Source organism: Nannospalax galili, unplaced genomic scaffold (genome assembly GCF_000622305.1).
Source record: "Nannospalax galili isolate Female #2095 unplaced genomic scaffold, S.galili_v1.0 scaffold612, whole genome shotgun sequence".
NCBI classification, from domain to species: Eukaryota; Metazoa; Chordata; class Mammalia; order Rodentia; family Spalacidae; genus Nannospalax; species Nannospalax galili.
Genome location: NW_008333388.1, coordinates 683,170 through 698,140, shown reverse-complemented (window position 1 = coordinate 698,140; position 14,971 = coordinate 683,170). Strand labels below are relative to the sequence as shown.

Sequence of the window (14,971 nt, the reverse complement as noted above, 5' to 3'; positions counted from 1 at the left end):
CCAAACCAGGAAGGAGAGAACGAAAAAAGGTTTATAATTTGCTTCCACGTACCCATGACAGCCTTAGAATTTTTGGAATTCTTGGTGTGGGGATCTGCTATGCTGTTCCAGGCCCAGGGACATTTTAGAATTAATCTTTCTCTCCCCCCGCCCCCCTGTAACCCTGGCTGGCCTGGAATTTGGTATGTAGACCCTACTGGCCTTGAACTCAGAAATCACCTGCCTCCCGAGTGCTGGGATTGAGAAGGGCTGCCACCATGCCTGCCCGTATTTAGTCCTTTCTTTTCCTGAGGTGTCAGCTGTACTGTCACTTCTTTCGTTGTCGTTAGATTTACTCATGTCTTCGCTCTCTTTTTTACTCAGTCTAGCTAAAGGCTTTTCAGTTTTATCTTTTCAAAAAGTCAACTCTTCCACTGTGTGTGTGTGTGTGTTGCAAGGGAGTAAACCCAAGGTTTGGGCATATTAAGCAATTGAGCTCCACCCAGTCTTCATTGAATTTTGTAACATAAGCAGAAAAATCTTGTCTTGGATGCTCACAGATGAGCTTTAGTAAAGAGTCATTTTCTAATTCAGCTCTGAGATCTTATCACCCCATTAACTTGCTAATGGGCAGAACAGACTTGCTATATATAATCACATCTTTGTGGGTTGAAATATTTGGAGGTTTTCTCCCCCATACCCACCTGTGTTCTTGTATTTCCTCCCCAAGCACAGATTCTTGCTTCTTTTTAAGGAGTGCTTCAAAAGTTCTTTTGCGGGGTGGGTGGGACTTGGAGCTAAAAAAGAGGAATAAGATTTCAGCTAGCCTAAGGTGCTCACTGATGATCATTCAGTGGCTGTAGGGTTGGAGATGTAAGTGGCCTTGTTTCTTGGGACCAGGTTGTCTCAAAATGCAGAGCATGGCCCTCTGCCATCTCAGTAACCCAGCTGTGTGGACTGGCTCTCACCTGTTCAGTGAGGAGCAGTTTGCCATCACCGACACTGGAGCAGCTTTGCAACAGCACTTGAGTCCTCTTCAGTCCTTTATCCTTTGTTTTGTTTTGTTGAGACAGGGTCTCCCCAGAGCCCCAGCTGGCCTGGAACTTCACTCTATAGATCAGGCTGGCCTCAGATTCACAAAGATCCACCTGCCTCCACCTCCTGAATGCTGGGATGGATTAAAGGTGCATACCACATCCTCCTGGGATGGATTAAAGGTGCACAGCACTGTGCCCGGCCTTACTAACCTCAGTCCTTACCCCCCAGTCCTCAGGTAGCTGCACAGTAGTGCAGTGTTTTAAAGGACTTTTTGCCATTGAATAAACTGGAGGCTGTTTTCATTCTTTCATCTTCTCTTTTTTGGGGGGTAACTTTCTCTTTCTTAATTTAAAAGATACCACGTTCTTCAGGAGAGCTTAATCAAACTCGTGGAAGCCTGTAATGAACAAACCCACAACATGGACCGTTGGCTCAGCAAGCTGGAGGCCTCCAACTGGCTGACGCACGTCAAGGAAATCCTGACCACTGCCTGCCTGGCAGCCCAGTGTATCGACAGGTAAACATGCTTCTTGACATCCTAGACCAGACGCACACGATAACTAGATCTTGCTCTTGTCCAGACATATGTCCATAGAGTATGTTAAAGCCTGTGCCTGTTCTGTAGCCTATGCTCAGGTGGCATTATAAATACTGTGCAAGAGGTGCATCTTGTCACTGATGAGAGATGTACACAGAGTTTTAATAGTTTAAGTACCATAGGTCCACTTTTTCTATAAAATCCTTATATTATGAATTTACCATTTTTTTCCCTTAAACTGTAAAAAAAAAAAAGAGTGAAAGGGAGTTCTCAGCTCAGAAAGCCGGGCTTACCCCTACTTTGCAATATCGATGAAGTGATGCTTACCACAGTAAATCGTTCTCCCTAATTGTTAGGTTCCTTATGACGAAGCACTTGGTCTGTGTGGTTTTCCCTGGATCTCAGGTCAGGAAAGGCCGGTTGACAGCAGTGCTGTGCAGGGTGTGAAGTGATTTTGGTTTAGTCACTCAGTTAAACGTTTCTAATCCTTGAGACGAGAGCTGGGTGGCTCTGCTATAGATGGTTGCAGAAGCTTAGACTGCCCTTTTTCCTTTTGTAAAATTTATTTTTATTGTGTGTGCGTGTTTTTCCTTCATGTATGTAGGCGCAGTGTGTTGTGTGAAGCCTACAGAGGCTAGAAGAGTGTTGAATCCCTTGGAATGGGAGTTATGGACATTTGTTAGCCTCCATGTGAGGGCTGAGAACCAAATGCGTCCTCTGGAAGAGCAGCCAGTGCTCTTAACTGCTGAGCCATCCCTCCAGCCCTAGAGTGGCCTTTTTGGGGGGGGGTCTATTTGAAGCAGGGTCTCCCTGTAACCCCAGCTGTCCTGGAACTCCCTATGTAGACCAGGCTGGCCTTGAACTCACAGAGATCTGCCTGCCTCTGCCTCCCAAGTGCTGGGACTACAGGCGTGTGCCACCACGCCCGGTGGTAGAGTGGCCTTTTTAATAAAGGGTTCCTGCCGAAACTGCAGGCAGGTATGAGCATGGTCGCCACCTCCCTGGTGGCACTTTTCTTTGAAAATGTTAACTTGTGTGTTGCTTCCAAAATAGGTTAAGTACCAATGTAGTTTTTTATGGCTGGAGAGACATTGGTACTGGAATGGATTACTTAAGATCTTATGGTGAGCTAGGTGTGGTGGTGCCCAGCTTAACCCCAGCACTCAGGAGGCTGAGGCAGAAGGATCTAGAGTTCGAGACCAGCCTGGCATTATTATGAGTTTTACCCCATCTTTAAGAAAACCAAAACTAAAAAAACCCTTAAAATTTGGGGCTGGAGCGATGGCTTAGTGGTTAAGAGCAATCACTGCTCTTCCAGAAGACTTGGGTTTGGTCTCTGGTACCCACATGGCACTAACACCAGTCTTTAACTCCAGTTCCAGGGGAACTCAGCATGTGGAAATAGATTTTAAGTTCAGAATAAACAGCACACAATCAAGAGGCACATCTGTGTGAAAGTCTTGGCTGCTCCTGGTGTTCAGTTACTATTAGACTATCCTAAGAATGGGCTTTTTAAAAAACATGCTATCGCTGTAGTCTGTTATTTTCATATTAATTAAGAACTCCCAAATAATTCAGCAGAAGACAAAAAGAAAAACATATAGCAAAATGTATAGCAAAAATGATAGGATTAAGTAAATTATAGTTCATCACTTTTTAATGGACTCTATAGCATTACTTCATTAGTTCTCAACATGACATAAAACATGCTAACACAATAAAAGTGAAAACAATAGGAAATTACCTTCGTTATTACTATATAACATATATGTACATGGGAAAACAATTAGCGCTAGATACCAAACATGAAATTTTCTTTTTCCAAACTTTCCTTCACTGTGGTTTCAGTCAGAAGGGCAGAAGAAGAAGGCAGGGTGTATGACTCCTTCAGGTCTGGGGGTTTCTTCCCATCTTCAGGAAAGTGGGATCCCAGACTTCTAACGCTCAGGGCACTGCTGTCATTCCAGGCCTTCTGGACTTGCACCCGTACATGTTTGTTTTTTGTACTCCAATGTCTCAAAGTGCTTGTTTCTTGAGTTACTACAGTAGACAAGGCGTCTGACAGCTGATAGGGGAAAGGTTGAGGTCAAGGTCAGAAAATGAATTTAGTGTGTGTTTGTAGACTTGATGAGAAAGACTTTGCTCAGCTACTAAAGCAGAACAGGTCAGTGCCGTCTGTGGTAAGGACTGGCTTTGGTGTCATAAGGGTTAGAAGGGGCAGTGCCGTCTGTGGTAAGGACTGGCTTTGGTGTCATAAGGGTTAGAAGGGGCAGTGCTGTCTGTGGTAAGGACTGGCTTTGGTGTCATAAGGGTTAGAAGGGGCAGTGCCGTCTATGGTAAGGACTGGCTTTGGTGTCATAAGGGTTAGAAGGGGCAGTGCTGTCTGTGGTAAGGACTGGCTTTGGTGTCATAAGGGTTAGAAGGGGCAGTGCCGTCTGTGGTAAGGACTGGCTTTGGTGTCATAAGGGTTAGAAGGGGCAGTGCTGTCTGTGGTAAGGACTGGCTTTGGTGTCATAAGGGTTAGAAGGGGCAGTGCCGTCTGTGGTAAGGACTGGCTTTGGTGTCATAAGGGTTAGAAGGGGCAGTTGACAGGAACTGTGAGATTTGTTATGACTTAAAATGATTCTTGCTGTGTGGATTTTTAAAACTTTTTCCCAGAGAGCCTCATCTTTCTAGTGTCTCATTTAGACTCTAGATCCTGTTGACAGAGCAGAACAGATTAAGACTGAAGTGCTGTTTTCACAAACGTTCGTTGTTAGTGCAGTTCCCCAACCATGCAAGTTTCCCATTTGTGCTCTGGGTTTTCTCTCAGGGAAGGCGCATCAGTGTTGATCCATGGCACGGAAGGAACTGACTCTACCCTGCAGGTGACTTCCCTGGCCCAGATCATCCTGGAACCAAGGAGCAGGACCATCCGAGGCTTTGAGGCCCTGATAGAAAGAGAGTGGCTGCAGGTGAGAGCTGCTGGTGAGGATGGGAGCTGCCTGTCACTGGGACTGAAGACTTGCTTGGTAGCAGCTGATGTTATATATGAAAAAAAATTTATTTTTATTTTATTTTATTTTATTTTTTGTCTTTGTGTGACAGGGTCTCACTATAGCATGAGCCGGCCTGGAACTTTCTACGTAGATTAGGCTGGCCTCAAGCTCACAGAGATCTGCCTGCCTCTACCTCTGGAGTGCTGGAGTTAAAGGCCTGTACCACCACGCCTGGCTGTGAATGTTTTGCCTACATGAGTGTAAATGCACCTATGTCATACAATGCCCATGGAGGCCAGAAGAGGGCGTTGGACCCCCTGGAGCTTGAGTTATGATGGTTGTTAACCGCCATGTGGGTGCTAGGAACCCAACCTGGGTCCTCTGCAAGAGCAGCCAGTACTCTTAACCACTAAACCATCTCTCCAGCCCCTAGTGTAATTTTGACTGACTAAAAATTTTAAATCGTTCTGGGCATAGTAGCACATGCCTTTAATCTCAGCACTTGGGAAGCAGAGGCAGGCATAGCTCTGAGTTCAAGGCCAGCCTGGTCTACATAGTGGGTCTGTATAGCAACTTCTGGGCCAGCAAGGGTTGCATAATAGTCTCAAAAAATGTTTTTTTATTGTATATTTAATTTTCTGTGGGCCAAGTCATTTACCTTCCCCTAAATAAGAGTCTATAATAATCTTTCAATTTCTTTTTTTTTTTTTTTTTTTTTGGTCTTTTTTGAAACAGGGTCTCCTTGTAGCCCCAGCTGGCCTGGAACTCACTATGTAGACCAGGCTGGCCTGGAACTCACAGAGATCTGCCTGCCTCAGCCTCCCGAGTGCTAGGATTAAAGACATGCGCCACCAGGCCCGGCTGTAATCTTTCAATTTCTAAATTTCTCCCATCTTATTTTTTGGGCAGTGCTGAGGCTTGAACTCCGGGCTGTGTGCATGCAAAGCAAGCAATCTACACTGAGCTACATCCCTCACCCACATCTCTTTTCTTTTATCACTCACTTGGCTTTTCAATCACCTGAAAAAGGTGTTGTTGCTGGGTGTAATGGCTTGTACCTTTAATCCCAGCACTCGGGAGGCAGAGGCAGGTGGATCTCTGTGAGTTCCAGGCCAGCCTGGTCTACATAGTGAGTTCCAGAACAGCTGGGACTACAGGGAGAACTGGTCTCAAAAAGACCCAAAAATAAATAAATAAATAAAAACCCAACCTTTGTTGTTACTGTTTTTGGGTTTTTTGAGACAGAGTCTCACTTTGTAGCCCCAGCTGACCTGGAACTTGCTGTATATACCATTCCAGGCTGGCCTCGATCTCACAGAAATCTGCCTCCCTCTGCCTCTTCAGTGCTGGGATTAAAGGCATGTGCCGTCACATCTGGCCTTAAAAAACTTGTGATAGCTGTGTATGTTGAACATCCTAACATGAAAATCCCAGGTGCTCCAGTGTACACACGGATGGACACTGACCACAAGGCGGGGACTTGGGCACTTCTGCCTTTGCCCACCCTGCTCCATCCCAGCCTCTTCCCTGTCCATCCAGAATCCACCTCATTCTTTAAGATGCAGTTCAATGTCACCACCTTCATGAGATCTTTGAGACCTAAGTCTCTTTCACACAGGAAGTTGATTCATTCCCTTCATGTCCCGTGGTTGAGTCTTCCCCAGTGTCTGGCTCTCCAAGGTCACAGGACCGCTGCCAGGTAACAGCAGACGATGACAATGACTAGAAGGCCTCTGTAGGGGCTCGAGCCAGAAGACTTCATAGACTCGTCATTACATTCAGTTTTGCATTTGCTGTCTCAAGGAGAACTAACTGCAGGTCCTGTGGGTGCATCCTGACTGCATAGCCTTGGTAAGAACTTGGAAATGTCTTTTTCCTTAATTGCAGAAGTTAGTCATTTTAAACCAAAAACATTTGGACAGGAGCCACCCAGGGTTTATGATGCTCCAGTGAATAGAAATGTCACTGTGATTGTGTGACACCATGTTAGGATATGTCTCAATAGGGCCTGGTGTCACAGTCCTGTCTGTTCCCTAGGCGGGGCACCCATTCCAGCAGCGCTGTGCACAGTCAGCCTACTGCAGCAGTAAGCAGAAGTGGGAGGCGCCCGTGTTCCTCCTCTTCCTGGACTGTGTGTGGCAGGTCCTCCGGCAGTTCCCGTGCTCCTTCGAATTCAACGAGCATTTCCTCATCATGCTCTTGGAGCATGCCTACGCCTCGCAGTTTGGAACATTCCTGGGCAGCAATGAAAGTGAAAGGTGAGCGAGCTCCTGTGGGTGCTCTAGGGAGTGTTGTTGCCTCTAAGAGGAAGAGGCTGTGGTTGGAGATAAGTCACAAAGCATAAACTTCCTGTGAGCCAGGCATGTGCTAGTTGAGAGGCTCCTCAGCTTCATTCCACTGGCTCAGAATTAGTTGACATGATGCTTACAGGTTTTGAGTGAACCGGACAACCATTTTCACATTAATTTCTTTATGTAGGACCATAGTTTCTTTTTTTTCAAATTTGATTTATTAATTTTATGTGTATGAGTGTTTTCCCTGCATGTATGTAAGTACACCCATGTCATGCAGTGCCTGCGGAGGTCAGAAGAGGGCGTTGGATCCCCTGGACTGGAGTTACAGGCGTTAGCCTCCATGTGGGTGCTGGGAATCAAACCCAGGTCCTCTGCCAGAGCAGCCAGTGCTTTTAACCGCTGAGTCATCTCTCCAGCCCCCAAAGGACCAGTTTCATTTCAGAGAAGGCTTAGCATATGACCCAAAAGTGTCATCTGTCCCCTTGTATAGTATAGGAAAGTAATAGCTAAAGAAATTAGGGGGTGGAGAGATGGCTCAGCGGTTAAGAGCACTGGCTGCTCTTGCAGAGGACCCGGGTTCGATTCCCAGTGCCCACATGGTGGCTACGAACCATCCTTAACTCCAGTTCCAGGGGAATCCGAAACCCTCTTCTGACCTCCCCAGCATTGCAGGACACGGGTGCACTCACATACGTATATGCAGGCAACACACTCATATAAATAAAAATAATAAAATATTTTTAAAAAAAGAAAAAAAGAAATTAAGTGACTGGTCCAGAGACACAGCCAGTTAATGATCCACATGCATGGCTTTGGGGCCGAGATGGCTGAGCAGTTAAAAGAGAGTTTATTGCTCTTGCAGAGGACCCAAGTTTGGCAGCTCACAACCACATGCAATTCCAGCTCCAAGGCATCCAGTATCCTCTTCAGGCCTCCGCAGGCAACTGTACTCACATGCATATATCCTAAACACAGACACACAAAATTAAAAAGTAAAAATAAAAACAAGTCTTTAAAAGCGTGACCTCAATACAGGCCTTCTGGTTCCTGCTCACAGTCTTGACAGCCTATTTTACCTAGAAGTCTGCCCCAGACTCCAAGTGAGTGTTGCTTCCCAGCCCAGCCCATCAGGTGCAGGTGTGTTTAGAAGTTTCACGGCAGATGCTTCTAAATGGTGCTTGACTGATCCATCTGGGTGCAGTTGCTGGGCATCCAGAGGATGAGCATCAGTTTTGTTTTTATAGCCTAGGCTTCTCAGGGTCAAAAAGACAGAAAGCAATTTTCTTTTGATTTGTTTTACTTAGCTATTTTAAATTAGAATACAGTCCCAGATACAGTTATAACAAAAGACTTTTGAGTATGGTACCATTCTCTGGATTAAGGTTTATCTCCAGACCTGATGGGACCAGATTCTGGTTTTCCCTGCCATCTCTTGCAAGCCTGTAAAACAGTTTTTGTCTTGGTGAGAGTTATGCCAACTGCATTTTCTGACAAATATTTTTAAGACTTACTATTTATCTGTGTTTATCTGTGTGAGTAATGCCTTTCTGTGCAAGTGAATTTTATTATTTATATGTCTATGTGTGTGTGCATGTATGTAGGCGGCTGTGGAGACCAGAAGAGGGTGTTGGTTCATCTGGGGCTGGAGTTACAGGCAATTGTGAACTGCGTGATATGAGTGCTGGGAACTGAACTCAGGACTCTAGAAGAGCAGCAAGCTAAGCAGGAACTCAGGACTCTAGAAGAGCAGCTAACAGCTGAGCCATCTCTCCAGGGCACCCCTCGTGTGTGTGTGTGTGTGTGTGTGTGTGTGTGTGTGTGTATACATGCGTGTGGTATGGGTTTGTGTTAGTCATGGTTGTGGAGGTCAGAGGATAACTTGCAGGAGTCAGTTCTCCTTTCACCATATAGGTCCTAGGGATTGAACTCTGGCTTGGTGGCCTGCAACTTTCCCTCCGAACCGCCTCACAGCCCCCTGACGTGTGTGTGTGTGTGTGTGTGTGTGTGTGTGTGTGTTTGTGTAGATATATGTATGTATCTATACACACATATATATATGTATGTATATATAATTTTTTTTTCTTTTTGGTGTTTTTGAGACAGGCTCTCCCTATAGCCCCAGCTTGCCTAGAACTCTCTGTGTAGACCTTCTCTAGAAGCCTTGTTTTCTGTCATATGGGGACTAGAAGTTGTCCTGCTAGGAGGAGCATTTTAGCAGTAGTTGTTATAACTGATGTCTTTAATGGTGATTTCCTTCCTTGATCAGGTGTAAGCTGAAGCTACAACACAAAACCATGTCTTTGTGGTCATGGGTCAATCGGCCCAGCGAGCTGAGTAAATTCACCAATCCGCTCTTTGAAGCCAACAGCCTCGTCATCTGGCCCTCTGTGGCCCCACAGAGTCTCCAGCTGTGGGAAGGTAACTCCCCTCCCCCGTGCAGAGCTTTCTTCCCGAGCTGTGCTCTGGGCTGCCTGGGCGCATAGGCTATGGTTGGTATTTGAAGATGGCCAGCTGGCTGTGGCCCCCTCAACTGTGTATGAGTGTTACTGTTTTCTCAGTGTGGGGGTGGCCTCTTCATGTCAGCTGACTAAGTCACACTGTTCAGTCCCCATTGTAGATTAACTGTGATGGTGTGATAGGCCCTGTGGTTTATCTCATTATTCTGTCTTCCCTGGATGAAAAGATAAGAAATATATTACTTTTGGCTTAAGAGAGTTGGTAGGTACTTGGGACATGAATACATTGTCAGCTCCTGTGGAGGGTTTCTATCTGTTGCTTTTTGAAGCTGTCATTATAGTAGGTTATTTGTTAAATGATATCACATAGTTACACAGCTGATCATTGCAGTGGAGTCTGAAGTAGCCACAAAAGGCCTTCAGTGGGAGCTGTGCTGCCTCACTGTCTGTGAAGAGCAGCAGTCGATACTGTGTTTCCAAGGGTGTCCTAAAATTACATGTATAATGTTTCAGACTACTGCAGCTAATCCCCTTAAATAACAAAGCTTATTTTTTTAAAAATTACCACAACTCACCTAAAGTATATTAGCTATTCATTAAACCACCATTATGAAAATACCCTGTAATTTCTTTGGAATCACTTAGAAGACAGTGAGTGCATCTTTAGTCATGGTTGTATTCCGGAGCAGAGAACTAGGTACAGGAACGGAGCTGCCAGAGCAAGGTTTCTGTGCGTAGGTTCTGTGAAGGCCTTTGGCTGCCCAGAGCAGAACTCCTCTAGTTATTTTCCGTATTGTTATAGACAGTTATAGGTCACAAAATAAATTATTTCCTTTTTAAAGATTTCTGGGCCAGTGAGATGGCTCAGTAGAGACAGGTGCCGACTACCAGTGATATGACAAGCTGAGTTCCATTTCCGGGACTCATATGGTGGAAGGAGAGAACTGACTCTAGCAGGTTGTCCCTGACCTACACACACCCACACCCACACCCACGCACAAGTAAATAAATAAATGTAGACATCTTTTGAAAGATGTCTGAGATAGTTTTATCTAAATGCTGCTGTCAATGTATAATTGCTGATAGGAGATGCTAGGGACAAATGCCAAATTTGGAGTTGGGTGGCCCAAGATGATTTAACTAGATCGCACCAAACCTTAGTGGGATAGCGATAGGGAGACAGGAGGAGCACTGCTACTGTGGGGATGAACTCCCACCACTGCAGTAAGAACAGAGGCCCTGTGGAAGGCCGGGGAAGGTTCTGTATCAAGCAGTCTTATGGTAGATACATAGCATAAGACTCTTCTTGGTACGGAAGATTTCTGCTCTTGATACTTACGTCATAGGTACGCTTTAATAGTGATTTCTACATTGAAGAATAATAGAGAAACAGAATGCATCCTAGAAGGAGCACAAGTCAGCTGTCCTTTAAGCATCAGGCCCTCTGTGTCTGTGGATTCCATGTACATAGATCCAGCTAACCGTGGGTTGGAAATACTCAAGAAAATTTGTACCTGTACTGAACGTGTGTAGGCCCCTTCCCTGCCGTTCCCTGAACGATACAGTATGACTGCTATTCACGTGCATTGAATTCGGAATTACATCTAGACATGATTGTGTGCTTTGATTTTTAAAAATTTATTATTTTTAACATTTTACTTACTATTTTTGTGTTATGTGTATGAGTGTATTGCCTGTATGTATGTGAGTGTACCCATGTCGTGCGGTGCTGCGGAGGTCAGAAGAGGGTGTCAGATTCCCCTGGAACTGGAGTTGAGGACAGTTTGTAGCTGCCATGTGGGTGCTGGGAATCGAACCCAGGTCCTCTGCAAGAGCAGTCAGTGCCCCTAACCACTAAGCCATCTCTCCAGCCCCTGTGTGCTTTGATTTTAAGCAGATGTTACATCATTTGATCTAAGGACTCGGGCATCCAAGTTTTGGTGTCCAGGGGGTTCTGGAGCCGTCACCTGGGATGAGAACTGTGTGTCTCCCCAGTCCGTAATGAATGGGTGGTTGTTACTGGAGGGAAGAAGTTGCCCATGGACCTGGAAGACTGACAGTGCGGCAGGGCCGAGGCGGGTCCTGGCCGTGTACAAGCTGAGGCTTAAGTAACAGTGTGTGGTTCTGCTTTTGCAGTGAAAATGGTTTCACTCTCAGGCGATCCCACAGAGCTGAGGACAATTCTGTAATTTACACTGTAAAAGTAGAAACTTTATGGCACTGAAAATAACTGGCTTGTTCCATGAGCATATGACAGAGTAGTATTTTCATTTATTTGATAAATGTTTGATAACTAATGAACATAGATATGACAACCATCATCCTTCAATACTGTAATTGAATTCTTTCAGTACCTTAAGAAGCTTACATATCTTAGAGTGTATCGGAACACAGTGTGAGTTGGTGCCGTGGTGCCTGCCAATAATCCGATCCACTTGGGAGGCTGAACCAGGAGGATCATGGGTTTTAGGCTAGCTTGGGCAACTTAGACTTTATCCTCAAAATCAGAAAGGGGCATAGCTTCATGGTAGGGCACTCGCCTGGCATGTGCAAGGTCCTGGGTTCTGACCCTAGTGCTGCAAAACACAAATATAAACAAAGCAGTGTGAGTAATGTACAGTGTGAGCTATGGGAAATGTACAGTGATAGATGGCATGATGTTGTTCCACTGAATCTTTCTCACTTCTGTGTATCATCCATGGACTCAACAGGAATTTTCCTGCGTTGGAACAGATCATCTAAATATTTGGATGAAGCGTATGAAGAAATGGTTAACATCATCGAACATAACAAGGAACTACAAGCCAAGGTCAACGTTCTGAGGCGGCAACTGGCCGAACTGGAAACAGACAATGGACTGCGGGAGAGTCCTTGAACAACCCCCCCCCACCTCTCCCCAGGCCAGAGTCAGCCTCCCTCTGTTTGCTCCTCAGTTCACTTACACACAGCAGCCTTGACCTTAAGGCTGTAGACTGGGATCCCTGCACTGTCATGGCCTCCTCAACACGGTAGGAATGAAAGGCACTGCAGGCACACATTTTGATGTGGCCATTAGGCCCATTGCATTGGGAGCAGGCTGGAGGTGCTGTTGGGAATGGCATCAGTGGCCTCTGAGCTCTTCTGAGCAACGGTCCTGACTCAGCTGAGGCATTGGTCTCTTTAGGGAAAAGCTGATCCAAAACATGGGCCAGGCTATTCGCACTCAAGTATAGGAGTGCTCTTCAAAACTGAAGTGGTTGATGAGCCCAGGGTTTTGTTTAACATGCCTTTTCCTCTTCCCCCTTCTGTATAAAATAACTGTCTCTTTAAAACAGTTTTGGACTACCAACCCTGAATTCATTCTCACTCTGGTTTGTCAAGAAGGGAAAATCAGAACAGTTATTCAAGGCAAATTATTTCTAAAAGGGTAACAGGTATGGTCTTCCTATATTTTCATTAAGAAAAGGTAAATTTACTTCAAGAGTAGACACTAAACATACATGCAGTATAGAACTGAATAGACGTTTGCTGCTGACCGGACGCATCTGTTACTGTCACTTCAGATTTTCAGGTTTCTGACCAAACATGTAAATGTGGATTGAATGATGGATGTAAAATGAAACCATCATAGAATTCATGTGTTAGAATTAAGCTACAGATATGGTTTCATTCAACCAGGGTGTGCTACCCTTGTCTGAAGTTCTTACTGCACTGGTTTATATATGTCTCTGTGTGTTTTGTTTGTTTGTTTTTGTTTTTTTTTCCTGTGTGTGTGTGTGTGTGTGTGTGTGTTTGAGACAGGGTCTCCCTGTCCTGGAACTCACTATGTAGACCAGGCTGGCCTTGAACTCACAAAGATCTGCCTGCCTCTGCCTCCCAAGTGCTGGGATTAAAGGCGTGCGCCACCATGCCCCCAGCTGGTATATTTTACTTTTAAGTGTTCTAAGAATTAAATAATATCACACACTGTCACGTTGGCTGGAACCATTTGCGAATCTATCTTGTCTGCTGATTTGTCCTTTATGTGTTAGGCAGATTAACTAGACTGGGAAATCCATTCAGTGTCTCTGGGTTACGTAAACAGCAGTGACTGCATGATGCCCCAAATGCCTGCAGCTCTGCACGCTGTGGATCAGTACCTGCTGTGTACATTTCTCTGTGGTAGTGCTTACTACAGCAAACACTGTCCACTCAAGCAAAATTGAAGAATCATAGCCATTTCCCCGACCCCTTTAGAGTTACCTATTGAGGTGAAAATTGACCCTGGAGCTGGGTGTAGAAGCACCTGTCTGTAATTCCAGCACTTGGATGACCTGAGGCAGAAGGATTTGTGAGTTTGAGGCCAGTCTCGCTGGCCTGTATAGTGGGTTCCTGGTCAGCCTGGGATACAGAGTGAGACCTCTGTCTCCAAAACCAGAACAGAACAAGACTAGCAGACTCTGTGGCTACTTTCCACATAAGAAGTGGTTCCTGCTTTCCTCCTCCAGTTGCCCCATCTCCTCTCACCTCCCTCTCACCTGTAACAAAAGCTTGACACCAGTCCAGATTCTGTTGTGAGCTCTTGTCTGCTGCCTCCCGAGCGTGGTTTTATTATTGCCTGACTCCTTGGCTCTCTGAAAGACCAAGGAAGTAAATGCAGGGCTCTGACTTGCTGAAGCTGTTTTCTGTGAATTGTTTTGAAAAAGAAGAAATGGACCCCTGTATTCGGCTCCTCCGAGCTGCCAGCCCTGTGGGTTTGTGTGCTGCCCATTGGGTTTGTCCTGTGTTGGTCCTGAGGCTGCAGGTAAAAGCGTTCTGTTCTTCTTAGTTGATGGTCCCATAAGGAAAACCATCTGGACATGTTTTCCTCTGTGATTCCCACTGCTTGTCTGGATCAGCTGTGAGGCTTCTGTGGCCAGAAACAGGAGTCTCATTGTACTTGGTCGTGGAGGGATCTGCTGCCATCAGTTCTATGCCCGTTTTCCTAATGAACGTGACGTGCAGTCCAGAGTTAGAGCAGCACGGTGTCCCGGGGTCTTGCCTTTTTCCTTTTCTATAGAGACAGTAGTCATTACTATTTGTGACAAATTTGCATTTAGCATTGCTCATAGAGACTGTCCAAATCTCAGCTTTCAAAAAAAACCTTGGTATCATTTAATAATGCAAATTTTAGAGTTTTCCTAGGTTTGAGAACAAAAACAACAGTACACCATCAGTACAACAGGAAGAGGGTTCTTAGTACTACTGTTAGTTACCTTCCATTGGGTAACAGGAAATGGACACACTCAGGAGAAGGCACTTGCTAAGTATGAGGCTGGAGAGCTGCCTCTGTGGGCTGTGGCTTTAAAAACTAGCAGAGAGGACGGTGGCAGAATAGTGAGCAAGCTGGGCTGTGTAGAGCTGGTAGTAAGTGAGATACCGACTTCATGTAGATTACCCACCCTCTGTTTACAGAGAAGGCTAGTGTATATCTGAGGGGCATTTTATAACGTGGGCCCAACAAAGATGATCTACAATTGTTAGGAATCTTCCTTTATCAGTAGTGCAGGGATTCTTAAGTTCAAATTAAATTTTTGAAAAGCAAAAAAGCAGTTACTTCTTGCATAAGAAACTGAAAACTTTTGTTGGCAAGACTTTTCAGTAAGTGGTCAGTACTTTTTATTGTATTAAATGGGAGGGGGAGCAGAAATACTAAAATCCAGTGGGTTTAAAACAACACACACACACATA

At 45.3% G+C, this 14,971-nt stretch overlaps 1 protein-coding gene across 2 annotated transcripts in view; it reads left to right on the top strand.

The window, feature by feature from the left end:
• Mtmr9 (myotubularin related protein 9) overlaps window positions 1-14,971 on the top strand; it is a 32,921-nt gene extending 17,950 nt beyond the window's left edge. For both annotated transcript variants that reach the window (XM_008828093.3, XM_029561109.1), the window contains exons 6-10: window positions 1,373-1,534; window positions 4,368-4,509; window positions 6,571-6,791; window positions 9,094-9,245; window positions 11,995-14,971. In XM_008828093.3, the coding sequence (XP_008826315.1) occupies window positions 1,373-1,534; window positions 4,368-4,509; window positions 6,571-6,791; window positions 9,094-9,245; window positions 11,995-12,158 (841 nt within the window). In that variant the 3' untranslated portion in view covers window positions 12,159-14,971. The remainder of the gene's footprint in view (window positions 1-1,372; window positions 1,535-4,367; window positions 4,510-6,570; window positions 6,792-9,093; window positions 9,246-11,994) is intronic.